Below are 21,004 nucleotides of genomic sequence, written 5' to 3' on the forward strand. Positions count from 1 at the left end.
AGAGAACATTAAACTACGAAGTATACTTGAAGGTTAATGTAACAACTAGCTCTAAGCCTACACCAGTAAGACGACTACGGGCGAGCGCCCTCTAAGTGGAACGGTTCAACTAGCCTAAAAAAGACTCTAGGAGATAAAAACTACGCCACCGAACTCACACGTATCCCTAACACGGAAAGCTGCACTATCGATCGCATCCAACAACGTAAACAATAAAAATCGTAACACTTTTTAATAAATATTTTGTAAATTTTGTCTTATTAAATAGAACGCCGTCGGACCCCCGTGAGCAAAACTTTGAGCAACACCGAATCCTGAAGACTTAATTTGATATTTCATACGAGTTGGTAAATAGAGGAGACACAAAGGAAACAGGGCTATGAGCGGGGGCCGCGGGCGGAGCTGGACGCAGTGGTGGGACGGCTGCGGGCGGACGAGAAACGGAAACACTACGCGTACAACTACAACAAGATGGACGAAAGTAGACGCCGGAGGGCCACAAACACAACAAACGTATCAACTAGAACAGATTACATAGTCTTTTTGCGCACAATGGATGGACGTCGATTCATTTCATTTTCTCTTTAGATTTCATCGTGGACGTTCTAAATATTCGTAAACGATTAGAGGTCTCTATATGTACACATATACCACTCTTATAAATATGTATAATAATAAAAAATAACGTTACACGGTCTGATTCTTTAGATAGAACGCGATAAATAGAAAAATTCATTAAAATCGCTGACCGATCCCGGCCGCGGTATAACGGCGAATAAATTCATTCGAGTAATAAAATACACCGATCGCGATACAAAAATAGTCGTCGAGCGTATAGAATTTACGGGGCAAAATATATTTAGGGTTAATTCGATATGAAAATATTGGGCAAGGACAAAGGACGCGTGAGCGACAAGCTAACATTCACCAGAAGCCGCGCTCTCGGGCGACAGCGCGGCAACGTCGCCCGCCGGCGGGCCGGCAACGTGCGTCAGAACTTTCCTTTACAGTGTACATTTTTCTTTTTTTTTTTTGAAAGTTTTCTAATGAATAACATTAATCTAAGCGTAAACTATTATAATAAGTAAAATGTAGGATCTGACGCGCGTTCAGCCGCGCGGCGGCGGGCGGCGGCGCGACACGAGCCGGCGGCAAGTCTCACTCGCTGCGCGAGGGCGCGTCTGCACAGTTTGACGGTTCCTTTACGTTATCGACGCGCCGTCGCGCAAACCGGCCCGCCTCTTACGGCTAAGATTAATTAGGTTAGATTTTATAAAACGTACAAATAATTTATTCTAGAACGACGGTAAAAAAGTCCAACGGTCGGTCGCCGACCGTCCGTAACATTTAGTATAAGTAAGTATAAATTCGTTGCGCGGGCGACCCCGCTCCGCACTGCTCCTGCGCTCTCGGGAGCTCCCGGGGAACCATCTGAACACTGTTTGCGTCTATACTGTTCGAGTTGTCAAGTCCTATAACGCAACTGGTGTCGTTGTGCTTCCCCGCGGGGCGCGGTGCGGGGGCGCGGGGCGGGGCGCGGGGGCGCGGGGCGGGGGCGCGCGGGGCGCGGGGGCGCGGCTAGTGGTGCAGCAGCGCGCGCAGAGCGGCGGCGGCGGCCTTGAGCGCGCGCACGATTCGCTAGAAGTCGCGCGGCCGCGCGCGCGCCGCGCCGCCCGCCTTGGGCACGCGCCGCGTGCGCATCTCGCGGTCCACCTGACACATACACGCGTTATTGGTATTTAATGTCAAACTATCTCTGCGATTTATAACGGTGGAGGCAAAATTTTATTAATAGATATTTGTTAAAAAATTAAATCTCTTCATACTATAATTCACATAATTGATCGTGATATACATAAGCAAAAAGTACAAATTTACATAAACGGTTTATAAAGACACACTATAAAATAATTTATAAGGAGAAATAAAAAAAAGTATTACTGAAATAAGCTTTGAACATAATTAGTATAAATGTGAAATATGCACTATTAAATGATTATCGCGTGTAATAGCTTGCATGTGTTCATGTGTGTGTGCGAGTGGGTGCGCGTGCGCAGTCACCTCGAGCTCCTCGAGGCGCTGCGTGAGCGAGAGCTTCTGCTGCACGGCGAGGCGCAGCAGCTGGTTGAGCGTCTTCTTCTCCTCCTCCGCGCCGGCCAGCGCCTGCGTCAGCTCGTCCACCTGCGTCACGTACTCCTCGCACCGCGCCGCGAACATCGCGCGCAAGCCTGACGAACGGTTATATATGTATTTACATTGATGAACACGTTGCTCCTCTCCACGTGAAAAATTAATTATATCTGTTATATCTGCTCAATTCGCAAAGTTTAGAGGAATTAACATTTAACAATTAATTAATATTTTATTAATTGTGCAATTCAGGCGCCATTAATTTTCTATTTTGTGAGTGTGTAGTGTCAAGTTACACCAAATAAAATTAAATTATTTGAAAATCCGCGTCCATTAATATACCGCATAATTCCACAACGAAAAAATCAATACAACTCACTGGAGAACGTAGCGGCGTCCTCCTTGAGCAGCCGCAGCTCGTTCCGCAGCTTGAGCATCGTCTCGGTGACTATCGTCTTCTCCGTCTCGTACTTGGACTTGAGGTTGGCGAGCGCCACCTCCGCGGTGTTCTTGTTCGACTTGAGCACGGTGCGCAGCGTCGCGATCTGCTCCCTCTTGGTCGACAGCAGCGACTTCAGCTTGATCACTTGCTCTTGCAGCTCGCCCAGCTCCGCGCCGCGTTCCTCCGACTCCATCACTGCGTATTAAGAATTCCGATTAGGAAGGGATTGTGCTTATGATGATGAATAGTTATATACCGCTTCTCGATAATTATGAACGTTGTATATATTTATGTAATTGATTATTTTGCTTATTAATACTTATAGATTACACAAATCTACAATGTTATGTTTGAAAAATAGGGAAGACAGTTCTATGAGTACCTAAACTCAAATTCTAGGTTGAATTCTCGTATAATGACACTTCAAATAATATCATAAAACGAAATTAAACTACAAATTCTAAGCAAACTATAAAAACTAGTCTATACTTACATCAACTAACTTTTATGAATTACTGACCTATTTCCTAGTAATGTTACCCAAACATACAATCAACAAGTTGAACTACTCATTAATTACCCGTTGCATACAATCTACATACCAACAAAGGGATCTACAAAAACGGAAAACATCTTACATGTGAGGTGTTCACATAACGTATTGCAACAAAAGAACGCACGCAACGAAGCTCGAGCGTAGCGACTCTCTCACACCGAACGCGTTCCGTGCGCCCTTCCTGCTCTGAACGCTACTCCGTTTAAAGTACAAGCTATTGCCGTGCAACACCGCATGCTTCCACACTGCGTGTAGGTTTATATCGCATCTCAGGTAGTTGGGCTTTCTAGCAAACACAAAGGGAGAATTTCTAGGCGGAAACGATATATTGGGCTCCGTTATGGACTGTCGCACGGACGCATTACGACTTCTCGAAGGCGGAGCGGCGAGCCTCTCTTCGATATCCGATCGGTACTGGGCTATTTTCTCGAAATGATTCGCGATCTCTTTAACAGTTTTCCCTTCGCAGACACCGCTTTTGAATTCGGTGTTGTGTTTCATTTCGAGACAATTTAGTTGTGACAGAAGATTGTTGAGCTTCTGTCTGGTCTCTGTGTATCGTAGTTTTGCTTTACTCTGCTCTTTGATTCTTTTAATTGGGTCGTTAAGTACACTTCTTGTTTTCAAAGTTATATTACAAGGTGATGCGTCTGCGGGAAGGAATGATCAAATAAAAAGTGGAGAAATTCGGGAAAAAATTAAGAAAGGTTGTTGGAAGGGCAAATAATTATGTGATTAATTTTGTGGCTGTGGGGCTAATTGCTGGTGAGGCTGGTACCCGTGAATGTTAAGTCCATTTTCTTTAGATGTGTGGGGTAGTTGGATGATAGTTTGTATAACCGTGTAAGTGGCACTTGCTAGTTTATTTCTACGTGTGTGTTGGCTTTGGTTTCGTCCGACCAAACTAGTTTTTGTGGGCCGGTTCAGTAAAGTACGTTACATATATGCGCGTTTATGTTTTTTGTCGGGGTCAGCTGGAGCTTGTGTGTGTGAACTGCACTCACAAAATCGGTGTAGAGTATGTGCGTGCACTGACCGGATGGGTGCATGTACGCGAGTGCGTGTGTGTGTGCGTGTGTGTGCGTGTGTGCGCGCGCACTGACCGGGCTGGTGGCGCAGGCGCGAGTCGAGCGCGGTGTCGAGCGCGGCGCGCAGGTGCGTGAGCTGGTCGAGCAGCGTGTCGGCGTAGCGCGCCACGCTGGCGGCGGCGCGCAGCCCCTCCAGCTCGCCGGCCGCCAGCGCCAGCGCCTCCTCGTCCACGCCGCGACCTTCCGCCCCTGCACCTGGACCATCAACATATTATGTATCTATTATGTTAACAAAACTACTAAAAAAAAACAGTCGAATTCATAACCTCATCTCTTAAAGTCTGCTAATATAACAAATGTATATGTGATATTTAAAAAAAGACTGTCTGACCGTCTGTTTGATGCGCGTGCTCGAGCAGCAGTCGCTCGGGCTGCGTGCCGTTGACGGCGCACACGTGGTGGTACAGCTGCGCGAGCGTCTCCGCCGCGGACGTGAGCGCGGGCGCCGCGGACGACAGCGCACGACCCGCTCCTAGAAAGGTCCATATGATTTCTCATATAGCAATTATATAAAAAAAAACAAAATAAAAACCAGTAAAAATTGACCCCTCCCCTTTTAGGCTCTCCTCTTACATGTTTATAACACACTTTAATAGCTTCACTATATGATCGTATGAAACCGACTCCTATAGACTATGCTACATTAAAATTGTAGCATAGGTGTAGTTTAAGAGTGTACAAGTATGTGCTATATCAGCTGTATTTAGTTATTAAAAATGTATTAGCGTTTAAAGTAGTTTAATTAAGGACTTCAATCCAAGAAGTTGTTTTATTACACTACGAGGTTTGGACGTTACAAAAAAATTCAATCAGTGAAGTGTCATATTTTTAGTTTTTTGAAACATATTTTATATATTTTCTAACACAAAATCTATCTTAAAAAGTATGTAAGCAATCGTGCGCGTATAAATGCGCATGCATGCGTGTTCGCGTGTATGTATGTGTATGTGTGTGCGCGTGCACTGACCGCCGGCGATGGCGCGCAGCAGGTCGGCGTCGGCCTGCAGCGCGGCGCAGCGCAGCTCCGCGTCGGCGGCGCGGTCGCTGAGGCTGGCGAGCGCCTGCCGCTGCAGCGCGGCGGGCGAGCCGGCCGGCGCGGGCGCGGCGAGCAGCTCGCCGAGCGCGTCCGCGAGCGCGCCCACCTCGCCGCCCGACACGCGCCACCAGGTCAGCCACTTGGCGGCGCGCGCGCTCACGCCGCCGCTCTCCAGCTTCTCCTCCTCCTGTGCACACACAACGCACGCGCGTTTAGTTACACGTTTCCCATTTTTGTACTTTTTTAAAAAACTCATCAGTCATCAATTCAGTCGAAATTTTTAAAAAAGGATTGTACTATTCATAATTTATTCGATTGATCGGTTTAACTAAGGCCAAGAGACAAGAATTCATAAACTATTTCTACAATATTCCATATCATACATTGCTTTTTTTAAAATTCCAATAAACCGTATGAGCACACGAAATTGAAAAACAAATGTGTCTCACGAGCGGGCCGCACTCGGCGTGCAGGTGCTTGAGCGCCGAGACGCGCGAGGCGGCGCGCTGCAGGCCCGCGCGCAGCGCCGTCGCCGCCGCGCTCTCGCTCTCCGCCGCCGTCTGCGCGCTGCGGAGCGACGTGGACAGTTGCGACTGGAACGGAACGCCGGATTGCTCTTTATCTCATCGTAGTATGTAAAACAATTATTTAAAAAAAAAAATTAATAAAAAATTCACACATAATATTTCGCCTCCAAAAGTTCAGAACTGGACCAATTAAAATCGGGCAACATGGGAGGCACCAGCTTTCTTATGAAAAAGGATCATCAAATTATCGGTTCACTTTGTCGAAAATTCTGAGAAAAAGAAAAAAATATACAGTCGAGTTGATAATAGTTAAATATTGTATGAAATGAGCTTCAACTTGGGATTTTACCAGGTAGCACAGCCTTTCGTGCGTTTACCATTTAAATAAATAAAGGAAACCCGCTAATATAAAACAAACATTTGAATTAGTCCTTCGAGTCCATGTACTATTTTAAAATCAACTTACATTTTCGTTGTGTGCCTGTTCGAGTTGTTTCTCGAGCCGCGATATCTCGTGCAAGTGGACCTCCGAGAAGAGGTCGGCGTGATGGTCTACCGCCATGTCCGCGCCGCCGGACCCACCCGCTTCGCCCTCATCTTCTATGCCTTCTTCGGGCATACCTGGAAAGGCAATAAATAATATAAGAAAAAAAAAACAACAATAGCTTATTATTATGTGGGCTTGCTCGCTCGCTTGGTTTGCACTGAATTACATGCTTAATCCAGTATGGATAATAAGATTTACAAATGTAAAATAAATGTGGGAAAAAAAATATTTGAGATGTTTTTTTTGCAACTGATTCCTTGATAGCCTATATATGACTTACTTACATTTCTTACAATCACTTACACTGCACATACCTACATTCCTATCGACCGAGAGACTTTGCTATCCTCTTTGTCTCTCTATCATTTGAAGAACTTTTGAATCTGTCATCAAATCATATTTTACAAGATGACTTTGCATTAGTTCCGAATTTAAATAGCAAAACATACTATTCGCCAAAAGAACTTATTATAAAAGGTTTTTTGTCATTTTAACTGTTTGCATCTTAATTTTTTTTTAATCTTATTAAAAGTATTTAGAGATAAATAAACTAACTTTAGACAATATCTTAGTATTTTGATTTTACATGTACTTTTAGATATAATACAAATACATGTGATACATTTTGACTACAATTCTATACAGAAATAAGCATTAACTAATTCATTCTTGATAATTAAATCCATGTGAATTTATATTACCTCGTATACTGTACGCCAAGTTTGTGATGTTATACGCGGCTTCTCTGCTGAGGTGTGCGTCGAGCTCCTTTTTGGCGGCAAACTTGGCTTCCCTCTCCGCTTGCAGCGCTTCAAGCGCTTCGGTGAGTTGCCGTTCAGCGATACGCCGCAACGCCGCTGTTTCATCAGCGGCTGCACGCGCGTTTTCCGCTTCTTCCCGCAACTGTCTGACTTCATGCTTCAATCCTTCGAATTCGACCTAAAATCGTGTAATTAGTTAATAAATATCATTCCATATATCATTCTTCATTCAAATTTATTTGTCAAACAATAAAATGTATCATTTTCTTGTATATATTTTCATACATTATAATTATTTATTATTATTAAATTCTTACACAAGTCGTTGTTAATAGAATATTTTTATTATTTTAGTTTAATATTAAGTATGTTTTGGTATTGTCATTAAAGACTTTGGATGAATGAACATGTATGGTGATCTAAAGAAAATATTAAAACAACAAACATTTATTTATGTCTACTACACTAATTCACATAATACCGCGCGCTTTTACCTGCGAAGACCTCAACGCGGAGACTTGTTTCTGCAGCGATATATTCTCATCCTCCAAGTCGCCAATGTCCAACAGCAGCCGCTGCTCCCGCTGCCTCGCCTCCCGCAGCTCCGCGCGGAGTGCCGCCCGCTCGGACTCCCGGGTCGCCTTGTCGGCGCCCAGCTCGGAACTTTCCGCTAGTAACCTGTCCCTTTCGCTGATTACGCGCTCTAGCTCGTGACGTAGCTGGAAATTGAGAATTGGATGTATGTTATTCATGGAAATGCACATATGATAGCGGCAGGTGAGCTTGGAATAAAAGGAAATCGAGGTATAATATGGTGTGCCTACGTCGTGAGTAATCGCGCCTTTTGTTTTAAACAATGTTCAAACGAAGAATTAATGTGTTTATTTATATTAATGATATGCATTCAATTTGTTCATTAATATGTCAAAATTGTATTTATTCTTTTAATATCTTCCCTGCTGAGCTATAACATATGGAACAATTCCCCAATGTATTATAAAAATAGTAATGGATATTATCGTTGCAATGCAACGAAATAAAGACACATTATACGTTACAACATTATTTATGAAGGTGTATATATTATATATTATATATAATATTAAATAAAAATTTTAAATAAAATTTCTGAGTTACGTCGCTTCATTGAGCCTCATAGAACATTGGAACTTTAGGAGCACTCAAATGGATCCTTGTTAGTTTGCAACCTTTGTTAAATTCAACAAGACGTATACGAATACAAGTATTCCAGAATTTTCTGTTCAAAAGAAGACTTCTCAAATCAAAAACGAAATCCAGTCTTTGCCGCATTTTTTATTCGTGAATACTCATTATTTTGCTTTTTAATCTCGAGCTCGTCGAAATCATATGAATTGTGAACGTATTAATTTTTTTGATACTAAAATTCACAGGTGTACACACCGCAGTTGTAATTAAATACTTACGAAATTCACCATCAGTGTAATGAAAGTACTCTAATTAATTTTCGCTTTAAATGCGAAGCTTAAGTCAAAGAAAATGAGGTCAACCCTTCAAGTCCAGAATATCTTTTTTATATTTTATATGGTTTTATTCTATACTAACTATCTACTACTTGCGACATCGTCTGCGTTGACTTAAGCTTACTTAACTTACTAAAACATTCCTCGAGAACCACACTATCTATTGTGGAAAACATACTGAAAATCGGTGCGGTATTTCTTCATTTTATCGCGAACAGATAGACGGGCAGCCTCGGCGGACGATTTTGTTTTATAATATGGAGATGGTGATGGATGATTTTTCATCATGAAATATATAAATTGATCGATAAATTTCATACTACAATAGTGTCGATTCTATTGAGATTTTTGGGTTTCCCTTAAAAAATGTACACCCACATCACGCAGGCCATAATTAAAATATTAGGACCCTAAAGTACCTACTGCAGTTCAATTTAATATACGAGAAGGGGATTATAGAAATAAAATTTACTTTCTGCATTTTATAGGCATCAAAACGCTACTATAATCCCAACGAGATTCACATTATAAACTTGACCTAAAGTATATCAAATTAAAGCGGATAATTAAACGTGGAGGCTAATGCAATTTGTACACTATAACCGTGTTATAGAGCTCAATAGCTAGGTCATTCGATTAGCCTAACCTGTCCGACGACGTGGCACTTAGTTGATTAGTGTCCAATTTTAGCCTAGGCGCGGCCCGACAGGGTGCGACTGACGGTTATTAAACTTTCATTTGGAAGGCAGGGAATGTTGGTTACATTTTAAAAAATTCATTTTATGCTTGGTATTTTTTTATAATAAAGCGGAGAGCTTATAATGCTATACTAAAATTATAAGAGGAGTGATTAATATTTTTCAATATGTGTATCGTAAAAGCAAAAACAATCGAACTAATTTAATATATATTTTTTTTACATAGAAAGCTACATTTTGACAGGCATACTGTATATTTTAGTTTTGTTTAATACCAGAAATAAGTTCTCTTTCCTTGTAAGATAGATTATCTGAAACATAAAAGTCGAAAGAGAATCGATACTGAAATCTATGAACAGTATTCCACATTTAAATATCTTATAAACAATAAACATATAATTGACAAATATCTATCAGTTGAGGCATAAAAACATGATACATTCCTATTGCAATTCCTACCTCGAGTCGCATTGAGCCAGTGATTCAACAACTTGTGCTGCAACTTTGTTAACTTATTATTTTATATTTTATTATGTATGTTATTTAATTTAACCATTATATACGAATTAAAATAAACAGAATATCAATTTCTATGTTATATAAACATATAGATATAGGTAAAAAAACCTGAAGAGACAAAGATTTCCTATATTTTGGTTTCGAAATATATGCTAAAAGTTACTCATGGGAAATATTGTACATGATATAAGGCGCACAAGTCATAATAACTTCGCATATGAAAGGCAATGAATGTGTAATTTGGTATACCATTGAATAGCTGCAATACATGGAATTCATTCAAATTTATCATGTATAATTCAGAGCTCGACCTAGAGCTCTCGTCGAACCGAGGAGCGGTGTCGAGTTGAGAGTCATTAACATCGAAACGAAAATGTTAGTGCATTTTCTAACATATTTTAAATCGAAATTGATGGAGGAATATTTTTAATAACTCTTTTAATGAGAATGCCGCGGATACTTGAATGTATGAAAGCGATCCAGCTGTCTTCATAATGAACGGATCGGTTTTAATTGGACATTGTACGGACGGGTAATTCGGGAGCCGCGCTGTTGCCTCTGGGGAGCTCTTACTGCATATTAAATCCCCTTCACGTTTACACATCTACCTAAATACAGGTGCATATGTTCACATGTCTACCTAAATATTTGAATGTAGGTGGAATATGCTCGAGCAATGCAAATTGCCTCATATTTTAACGAAGAAAATTACCATTTAACAAAGAACTTAATGCAAATTATAAAAAGTAATTACTACAAGTAGTCGAATGAATATTTACTTAGTTGGCGTATTTCCAATTCAAAATATCGTAACTTCTCTCGTATCCAATAAAATTTACAAAATGGAAAGCATTCCAGTGCATCTTATTCCTATTTGTATAATGATGTTACGATATTTTTGTGCATTAGACCTCAAGATTTATATTAAGATGAAGTTTTAAAATATATTTATGCTGCATTAGACCTCAAGATAGAATTTTCTTTTCGTTTTGTGAACGTGAATAACGCCGTAGGTTTTCAGCTAATTAACAAATGTATTACATCAGCCACGTCGGTGATCTTTTTTGTATAATAGTATTTAACATAATAATAATACTGAAGGAAATATCATTCATTTGCATTAAAGATCAACTATGATTATCCGCTTTGGTTGCCCACAGCTGGGCTAAGGCCTATCATCCACGTTCTCTATTACCTTAATATATTAAAATAAAGTATACAAGAACCGTTTAGAACAATGAACCTTTCAAGTAATTGACTTATTTTTCCAAAAAAGATACTCTCTACCATCAACACAACAACCTCGCTCCTTCTATGCAATATTCACAGATATTTCAGAGCGCATTTATCGAGAAGATTTTAGCTCATGACCGCAACCGCAGTATCAGCTGATGAACAATATCTTGCGTAAATGATATTATAGAGTCGTATTACTTGATTAGTGATATATCTATTGACGGATAGCCTTGAGTACCAAATATTGTTGGTGTCGAATTTAATAAAAATACCGAGTTAAAATAAATATACATTGAAAAATCGCGCTTTAGTAATCAAATCAATTTAATTGTCGCTCTTATTCAGAGAATACGTAAGAAAATTGTTTATTCGTCGCGATCCTAATGAAGATAATAAGATAAACTCATGAAATTACTGTAATGTCACCGATCCTTGACAAGTATACAATGTTTGAATTAAATCTGTCCGTTTTAATTGCGTCATAAACCAGTCTAAAGAAGTCGGCTAAATACAAATATACATAAATCCTTAATTCTTCATATACAATGATACTATAAAAATATAAAACCGAAGAGTTTGTATGACAGCGCTACTCTCAGGAAATACTGAAGCGATTTATAAAATTCTTTTACTGTTGGATTAAGAGACTGAATTTTAACGAAAGATTTTGAGAGCGAAAAACTTGTCCGTTTCAAAAGCAAAATGAAAACCATGATGTGGTTTTTCAAATAAGAATAAATAAACGTATGTAAAACCATTTCCTAAAACTCTTCATTATTACGAAATTTATAGCGTTTAAGACCTAAGACAAGCCAAAACTAGTGTCAATTCTGAAAGTGAAAGTTTACTTCATTATGAAAATATAATCAATGTTTAACCGACCACGTCCCATATCATTTATGTAAGCATCCGAAATTGCTACAACAAGCATAGAAGAACATAAAATACTTTACTGTAGTTTAAGATAAAACTAAAGCCTATTCTTCACAACGCTATGCTTAAATACTTATTTCACAGATAAGGATATCTTATCTTAAAATAAAAGAAATCGAAAATCAAAGTATGCAAATTGTGCACAATCAGATTCTGCTCGTCGCAGCCTGCAACAAAATTGAGTCGGCTAATAAAATCCCAGCTAACTTTGTTATCTCGCTGACTCACTATATTTCCATCGATAAGGCACTGGCGTCACATTTACTTTGCCATATGTGACAAAATACGACTGTTTATGTACTAAAACGCAACAGAGGGTATTTTTAAACATGTCTAAATATTTAAGTAGTTGTATGTGAGAATGTACATTTGTTTTACTGTCTTACTACTTTTGGTATTGAATTATTGCGAAATGAAACCTTTTAAATCAATATGACCATTGAAAAGCGTCCCATCAAACAAAAGTCCTTTAATATAAGACCTTTCACCCGTAGCTAATAATATTGTACAGACATAAAGAGCCGCATAGGAACAGTTAATCGGGTGTCCCGCCCTTTCACTGTAGCGAGTCAACGTCAGTCTCTGATTGCGTTATTTAAAGTGCACATCTATTCATCTCCACAGAGGACGGAAGACATTATAGTATCTATGCAAGATGCACCGAATGAGTCAGCAATAAACCAGCTCGAGTGATAACAAAATTGACCTGGATGTTCGAAACGCTCAAAGAAATTCGTGCAATTTTTAACAATCCTTAATTGGAATCAATTTAGTTTATGAACGGAATGCGAATTTTATATCAGTTTCGTTCTTTGAAAGCAATTAATTATAGTAAATTATTGAAGATTCTTACTCATTTCTTTTCCTGGAACTGCTTTCAATTTTTTTTAATTCAATTAGATAAATATTTTAGCGTGGTAGAATACAGTCAAGATGAATTAACAAACGCATCACAATGTGCGCTTAGTTTAGTTAACGACATGTAATCAAAACTTTGAGCGGGAACTGAATTAGAAATTAAATAGTACACTAATTAATATTAGAACACACATACGATACAAACCGACGTCGTAGAATATCTATGAATGTGGGATTGAAGGTGACGTAAATAATTTCTGTAGTAAGACAAATCTCGATGTTTAGACTATAAATGGAGCTTGAAAATAATTGTTTTGGCCGTTCTCCAACAAGCAAGCGTCAACAGAGTTCCATTAACCATGTCAACATAGCAGGCGCAAGTTTGACATGTGCCTGCCACAGGACGTGCTGAATTACATGTACAACGAACAATGTTTATCAAACAGTACCTCTTCGCCTTCGCTCATTTTGCGATAAATGATGACAACATTGACGCACTATTAGCAACCCACAACAGAGCGTACACGAATCGAACGACACTTCAACACCACAATCACAGCAAATTTCAAAAACTTCGCACCATTGAGTAGCGCGGGAACATGTGAATCAAGGCCGGGTGAATAAAAATGTATTTCTGGACCAGCACTATGGATAAAACGTTGCGCTTACGCCATTCGAGGCGTTACATCACGCCGTATAAAAGTCCTTTTCGTTCGTTGAAAGTGATTAATATTATGGTGATTATAACCGAGTTAATCGCAGCGATATAGGTTAAAACTCTACTGATAAAACGATCTTTTTATAAGATGTTACAGTGCGTTCTAAAACAAGGTCCCGCGCATACTGGTCGGGGTCTCGGGATGATTCACATCAATTGCTCTCATTTCATTAGACGGACGTAATTCGTCAAAAGTGTCTGCATAAACGGACTACTAACAAGATAATGACGATGACTAGATTAAAAAAAATGTTTTAAAATCCCAAATCTAGGCAAATTACTTTGTCCCAAAACAATAGTAAAAGGATAGATTTTTTATGTTTGTTTGTATTGAATAGGCTCAGCAACTATTTGACCGGTGAAAACTATTTTCACAACTAATCTATTGGGGCAGAGCTCGGAAGAGAAGTAGTAGAAGTAGTACTCTAGTTTTTAAATAAAATTATATATATTTTTTTTGTTTTTGTTTTACTACGATTTAAATCAAAAACTGTTTGATAGACGATGACGCCGAGCGTAGAAAGCTACATTTTAACCAACGTTTCTAAAAACGTGAAGGATTCTAAATTCAAGTTTTTCAACCGAATGACGTTATTTTTTTTGTGAAGGGAATTATTGTCATTTAGTTCCTTTTTAGGTATGCCTGTGACTTTTTTTGTAGAAAAGATTTAGTGCCGAGTAATTTAGCGCAATTTTATTCTAATTTTATCTACCCATTTTAATTATATTGTATAAATATATTAATTACAATACATATGTATTTTTTGTGACCTATTCTATTCAATAATACGAAGGATGTTGTGAATTAAAATTTACCAGTCATTTTTCTTAATTGTGGTAAAAAAAAACTTTTGGCAAATTTTTAGATAAATTTTTTAGTGTGGTGATAAGATAATTATTATAATTAAGATAATTATTCACATAACAATAAATATACAGATGTGTTAAAATAAATCTTTAAAGGAAAAATATATTTAAATATTGTAAAAAGGTCTACATAACGGGCAACAGGATATTAGCAATCATTCAAATTTGTTGTCAAATTATTCTAATAGTAATGTGGTAATTAAAAGGTGTTTTATTTGTTTAAGTACAAACAATAGATTTTTAAGCGCGCATTCTTATTTTTAAAAATAGGAGTGTGCATGAAGCTCTGTGTACCAACAATGCCATCACTGAGAATGTTACATTGATTATACAATTGATGATGCTTTTAATGTTTTATGTAATATATTGTATTTCCTGTCTAATGTCTTAAACTATCTCTGTAGCAAATTCCATCCAAATTGGTTCAATAGTTTATATATAAAGAGAATAGAGAGACAAACAGACCGGTAGAGTTACTTCCCATCTATGACATTATTAGGGATTATCAAAATGGTTTGTTGACTTTCATTTGATAATTTAAAATACAAATATTGTTTTGGGATTTTAATAATTTTGTGAAATAAATTTAACATCTACTAACTTAAAGTTAGTACTCCAATAGTATATCCTTATAAGGTTCACTCAAATATGTAAAATATCAGTAAAATATGTTACTTTATCTAACATAGCCTCAAAGCATAGTTCCATAGCAACAGGTGGGATAACACACAAAATTCCTATAAGATTAATTCTGCAAAAAAAATGCAATGCTCTAGAACACCTAGAATATGCTTGATTGATGAAACATCAGCAAATAAGTTATTATAAATAGTTTTTAAATATGGATGGATAAATGTCTATTACTCTTTCAAGTAAAAATTACTGAATGGATTTTAATGAAACTTTACAATAAAATAAATTTACATCAGAATAAGACAAAAGCTATATCAATACTTTCTATTGCCTGTGGGTTAAACAGCGGGTGAAACCACTGAAAATATAATCTTTTATTGTTAACAATATCTATGTATAGATAACTGTAAACTAATCAACAGTTTTATTAATGTAAGTTGGTTATAAAGCTGCTTTTCTCTTTAACTAGCAAGCATATATATGATTTATGAATAAAATTATTAAAACACATACCAATAAGACTTCTAAAAATTAAATAGAAAAACTGAGAACTTACCTGTTTAGATTCACCCTCCAGTTCAATAATTTGTAGAGTGAGGGAGCTTTCCATAGCAGCGGACTCATTGAGGAGGGCATTTTCTTGTTCTATACCACTTTGCGTAGTCACTTTTTGTGTTGTGTCAAGTTTCATCAAGGCCTAAAAATATAGTGGTGAAGGGCATTTATAAATGATCTCACATTTGCATACAAATTAAGGCAATATATGGCAAATTTTTAACTAATTAACTTTTAAATTGTTTTAAAGCCAATTGAAATGACTTCTTTAACTTTTTGCCAAACTTCCATACATGTGAAGATATATAAAAATTTTATTTGAAGTTACCGTTTGCACATTAATGTACTCATTAAGGCATGAAAAGTGAAAATACTACGGTATGTAGGCCATCTAACCTCTTGTGTGATCTCCAGCTCGTGCCTTGTGTTCTCGTAGAGGCTCTCTAACTCGTCGCATCGTTGTTGCAATGCACTTTTTTCCTCGAGCAAAACTAACCCCAGTTGTGCCGACTGGATCTTCTCACTACTTGCTTGGTCGAGTTCTCTACTCAACCTTTCAATCTCCGCCTTTAGCTCAGCGATAGATATACCGCTTTGAGCCGTATCTGCCATTTTGACAGTAAGACGGGTTCCTAGTTAAATCTTCATAAACAAAGTAAATAATTTCATAAAAAACAACGTTAAAACGTGTAAAATCAATGTTTCTTTCTACATTCTCCTAACAAAAGTATTGTAACGTCTTGACAGTTCACTGGATTCGACTTCGACAGGACACAGGTGCTAAAACTACGTGACTATGACAAAGCACAGACTATAAATATAATGACATTAAGGAATGTTAGGATTGCCAGGTGCTTAAAATACCTTTTTAAAATATTTACGATAGTATTTAATAATACTTTATAGAAGTATAAATGTTTAAATATGTTTTTGAATGCTGTATCAAAAATATTTTTCTGATTCGAGCAAGAAATAAGTTTTATGCAAAAAAAAAAAAATTATAAGAACAGTGCACTAGCCTTAAACTGAAGTAATAGCATTTGTAAAAACAATACAAGCTGGTCACCCACAGTTTGTTCGCCCTCATTTTATCTTATGGCGTGAGCTGGTGGTTCGCTTGATGGTAAACGATCACCACCGCCCATGAACATTCGCAGAGGCTCTCAGACCTCTGAGAATGCACTGTCCGCTTTTAAGGGATAAGAAAACGATTGATGATTGGAAAAAAGGAATGGGCTAGGAAGGGCTAGGAGAACGAAATAGCCCTCCGGTTCCCCCACTCACCGTACGAAACACAATAGCAAGTTATTCAGTTATTTTCCGATTTACAACATTAAGAAGGCTTGCACCAATTAAATAATATTGATCCTCGTCTATTTTGCATCGGGAGCATTATGTGCTAACAAACGATCGATTTTATTGTTAAAAGTAGGTAATCTTAGAAATGTAGAGAATACGCTTTTATCACACTTCAAAATAATATTATAAATGTGGAAGTTTATTCACGCTAAAACTACATAACGGATTTTTATGGAATTTGGTATACAGACAGGGAATGAGTTTACTTGTGTGATAGGATACTTTTTATCCCGATTAAATGCTCCCTAGGGATAAAACAGGAATCTTGATAGCCGGGCGGAGCCGGTACGAGCGTCTAGTATGAAATAAAACTCTTGTACGAAATTAGTATTTTTTTTTATTTAGAATAACATCAAATTGTTTACATATAAACCTCAATATGATAAAAATATTAAATACGTACAAATCTATTAAATGTAACAAATTTCTTGCATATATATTATTACATATTATTCACATTAGTTTTGTTTATGTATACCTTATGATTTAAGATAAAAATTTACCAATAAAGTAGACGGCCCAAAATGTTGTTTAATTTTTTAAATAACATGGCATAAGTCCCGTCTTACCAATTTATGCTTTTATGCATATTTAGACATGCCTTGTTTCTTTATTGTAAAAAGACAAGAACAACTATGCAGACTATTTATAATGATAGTTTTTATACATAGCGCATGATACATTTTAGTCTAAACTACATTTCCAAGAATAAATACATTCACAAACATGAGTGTGTACTCACTATATATTTATATATGTTTACTTTAATGACAATGTCTTTTTAAATTTGATGTGCCGTAAATTTTATTACAAAACTAATATCATAAAAATCAAAATAATAAAAAAGCATTTTATTCTTTTTGTATTAAATTGACAAATAAAGAAAACATAAAGTAAGTATGTAAACAAACGGGTTCTAACAGAAGTTTCCCGATTGGAAAATGTTTATGGGACGAAAATACAAATTGATTCAGGCAATACCGTAATATTCAAAAATATTTTAACGCCGTAATGACATATCCAAAATCACCTATATTATGTACAAAAAAAAAAAACTATACACGTTTTCACTGCTACTTACCTTAAATAGTCTCCAAAGTTTATTTATTACGTAATTTAAAAAACCTTTATGAAGCCAAAATACGTCAAATTAATACTAAACTATTTTATTAGCACCTGCTAGTTAGTATCGTTAGCGACGGTTAGTAGGATAGGATTTGAAAATTTTCACAACTTTAATTGACAATAATCATTATAAAATAATCTTTTTTAATGCTACAATTACTTTTTAGCTAAACCATATATTTTTCAATTATTACTTTATAATGAAACGTAAAACATATGGAATGTTGCACTAATTATATAGAATACTAGCTGCGCCCCGCGGTTTCACCCGCGTAAGTCCGTATCCCGTAGGAATATCGGGATAAAAAATAGATGTTGGCCGATTCTCAGACCTACCCAATATGCTTACCAAATTTCAGAGGAATCGGTCAAGCCGTTTCGGAGGAGTATGGCAACGAAAACTGTGACACGAGAATTTTATATATATAGATAACATTGTATTTATAGTATAAAGGAAAGCCTTGAAAACTATCGGTCACTCTACCTCCAAATAAAACTGTCGAAACTTAGGAAAATCCTTTTACAATGAGCATATATCAATATAGTTCTCTCCTAATAATTTTATGGAACATAAGGTAAACCTCGTTATATAAAAAAATGATTACTATTTTTTTCCATCGTATGTTATTTCTAATTTTATTAATAGTTTGCTAAATAAATAAAACATAATTAGTGAATCTTAATGAATTAAAAATAAATGATTTGTACTACACATACTCCATTAAATAATAAATCGATAAAAAACTGTTAATTGTCTATATCATATTGGCACCATAATGGCGGGAAATGGTTAATCAAAGAAAAATCTCAGAATATGAAAAACAGATATCATTTCAATAATTTAAAATAAAAATTCAACGAGATTTCAATATTGAGCAAAAATATAACACTAATAATATCGACGTTACGACGTTAGTTGTTTGTATAGTTCCAAATATTCGATAGATTGTATCGCCAAATTTTAATTTAAATTAATGACTAAATACATACATAATTATTTATCATACAACTATTAAAATACCATATATATGATTTTTATTGCTCTAAGTTCAAAGGTCGATATATAATTGATATAAATTTAAATAACTAATAATTTTTACAAACTAATTAATTCTCGACTGCCAACTTTGATTGGATTAAATTACGCAAGGAAGACTTATTTTTTCACAATAATATTTTCATTACACATTAATATTATTAGCTATCACAATAATATTTATATACCGACCACATTTATTATAAATTTATTTTAAAATATTAATATCCCTAAACTATTTATAGTAAGTACTTGTTATAACTTCAAATTTTAAAAGTAATAAAAATAAAAATAAGAATAAAACTAATTATTTAAAGCAATATTCTTTAAAATCTATTGTTGTTTCATTGAACAATAAAATAATTTCCCCGAATTGATACAAAAGGTTAAAAATTTATAGACAAAAGTATATTCTTAAAAATAATGAAAAAAAAATTAATGAATCTGTTACCTTATGACCAATTTATAACGCCAACACTGTTAAAATACAACAAAATATTAACTACTATAACTATTATTATTATGACTTTAAGGTGCAAATTTGTATTTGCACCCTACTTGATTCACACGCGCTATTTTTCTGTGGAACACAACCCCCTTGTACCCCCTAACCCGAATACATCCATGCAGTACACACAAATACATATAAACACTTTATTCACAAAAAAAAAACATGATTTCCAAATTTTGACCATTCGTATTACAAAACAATCGATATGTATACACTTTACATTATGGCACAATTGGACGCGTTGTCTTCGTGCAATTGTTCCTGTGGCTGAGGTACTGTAGTAGCAGCTGGTTCTGGCATGGTGACGGGCGAATCTTTCCTCACCGACTTAACCTCTTGGGCCTTTTGTGGTGGGGGCAGTTTGGGTTCCTGCGTTTGTTTCGGCTCCGCGTTAAGTGAGCCCGTACTGTGGGTCCGCACTCGGGTTTGCACCATGGACATCCGCCGTTCTCGCGCGTTGATTATAGACGTCAGGAACGGTATTTGGTTGCTGATGGCTAGCATGAACGGTTTGTAGCCGATGCTGAAAAATTAAAATCCAAAAATTATTATTATAATTATATATTTTTCATTTTTTAAATATGTGGCTTAAGTTCTTTTCCCTTTTTAGCTATAATAATTATGTAGGCTGACGTGGTGCGCGCGCGGGTGTGTGTGCGCGTGCGCGTGTGTGCCACTCACCACTCCTCGTCCGCCCAGCGCATGAGGTCGGCGAGCGCGTTGCGCAGGCGGCGCGCGGCGGGCAGGCTGACGTCGTGCGCGCGCGCCGCGTTGGCGCAGCGCAGCACGGCGAGCGCGTCGCGCAGCGCCACCGCCACCACCAGCGCCCACTCCACGCAGCTCGCCTCCGTCATCAGCTGCAGGTAGTATCTGCATACGCGACATCGGATCGCTCATCCACCATATCAATTATAGGATCTTCTTGGTATTATCGAAGTTGATAAGCGATAGAAAAGAGAGTCGTGTGAAATTATATATAATCCAATAATTAACTATGCAACCTTTAAAAATTACGTGAACAGAAATAAATATATTAAATACATATTTAATTCTACTTCTTGATAGCTACATCACTACATTTTTGTGAGTGTGTACGTGTGTGTGTATGTGTGTGCGCGCGTCACCTGAGCTGCACGTGCGCGCTGTGGTCGCCGCGCTCGGCCTGGTGCAGGTGCAGGCGCTCCATGAGCGCCGCGTAGCGCCGCTCCTCGCCCTCCGCCTCGCCCCACGCCACGCCGCCGCCCTCCGCCACGCTGCCTTCGCCCGCCGAGCTGTGCACACACAAATTACAATGATACTTTTTGATTGCCTTAGTTATATCCCGCCCCGGTATATCACCAGCAAGGATCTACATAACATATATTCAA

At 37.3% G+C, this 21,004-nt stretch overlaps 3 protein-coding genes across 5 annotated transcripts in view; all 3 read right to left on the reverse strand.

Moving 5' to 3' along the window:
- Positions 1–1,565: 1,565 nt before the first annotated feature.
- Positions 1,566–16,389, reverse strand: LOC119831790 (protein bicaudal D). 3 transcript variants are annotated; one of them, XM_038355311.1, is made up of 12 exons: positions 16,003–16,389; positions 15,608–15,748; positions 7,582–7,806; positions 7,028–7,265; positions 6,246–6,400; positions 5,702–5,845; positions 5,184–5,439; positions 4,548–4,688; positions 4,232–4,405; positions 2,510–2,767; positions 2,062–2,228; positions 1,566–1,713 (listed from the first exon to the last, which is right to left on the reverse strand). In XM_038355311.1, the coding sequence occupies exons 1-12, from the start codon at positions 16,216–16,218 to the stop codon at positions 1,639–1,641; spliced, it is 2,190 nt and encodes a 729-aa protein (XP_038211239.1). In that variant the 5' UTR covers positions 16,219–16,389; the 3' UTR covers positions 1,566–1,638. The 3 variants fall into 3 exon arrangements, with proteins under 3 accessions (XP_038211239.1, XP_038211238.1, XP_038211240.1); XM_038355310.1 differs by having other exon boundaries at positions 4,232–4,411; XM_038355312.1 differs by lacking the exons at positions 15,608–15,748; positions 16,003–16,389 and adding an exon at positions 13,283–13,672 and having other exon boundaries at positions 4,232–4,411.
- On the reverse strand, positions 2,787–4,192 carry LOC119831791. Its single transcript, XM_038355313.1, has one exon. The coding sequence runs from the start codon at positions 3,627–3,629 to the stop codon at positions 3,222–3,224; it is 408 nt and encodes a 135-aa protein (XP_038211241.1). The 5' UTR covers positions 3,630–4,192; the 3' UTR covers positions 2,787–3,221.
- Positions 16,390–19,494: 3,105 nt separating the features above from the next.
- The window catches only part of LOC119831615 (guanine nucleotide exchange factor subunit Rich), a 35,181-nt gene continuing 33,671 nt past the window's right edge, over positions 19,495–21,004 (reverse strand). Inside the window, exons 25-27 of the mRNA XM_038355042.1 lie at positions 20,762–20,908; positions 20,319–20,507; positions 19,495–20,160 (exon numbers count right to left, since the gene is read on the reverse strand). Of these exons, the coding sequence (XP_038210970.1) occupies positions 19,854–20,160; positions 20,319–20,507; positions 20,762–20,908 (643 nt within the window). The 3' untranslated portion in view covers positions 19,495–19,853. The remainder of the gene's footprint in view (positions 20,161–20,318; positions 20,508–20,761; positions 20,909–21,004) is intronic.

This window comes from Zerene cesonia, chromosome 14, assembly GCF_012273895.1.
Source record: "Zerene cesonia ecotype Mississippi chromosome 14, Zerene_cesonia_1.1, whole genome shotgun sequence".
In the NCBI taxonomy this organism is placed as follows: domain Eukaryota; kingdom Metazoa; phylum Arthropoda; class Insecta; order Lepidoptera; family Pieridae; genus Zerene; species Zerene cesonia.

Excerpts from the sequence above, each read along its gene's own strand:
- LOC119831791 (XM_038355313.1), bottom strand. The coding sequence starts at position 3,629 with ATGAAACACAACACCGAATTCAAAAGCGGTGTCTGCGAAGGGAAAACT.
- LOC119831790 (XM_038355310.1), bottom strand. The coding sequence starts at position 16,218 with ATGGCAGATACGGCTCAAAGCGGTATATCTATCGCTGAGCTAAAGGCG. Across the intron at positions 7,807-15,607 it reads TGGAGGGTGAATCTAAACAG|CTACGTCACGAGCTAGAGCG; the intron begins GTAAGTTCTCAG and ends CTCAATTTCCAG. Across the intron at positions 7,266-7,581 it reads CCGCGTTGAGGTCTTCGCAG|GTCGAATTCGAAGGATTGAA; the intron begins GTAAAAGCGCGC and ends ACACGATTTTAG.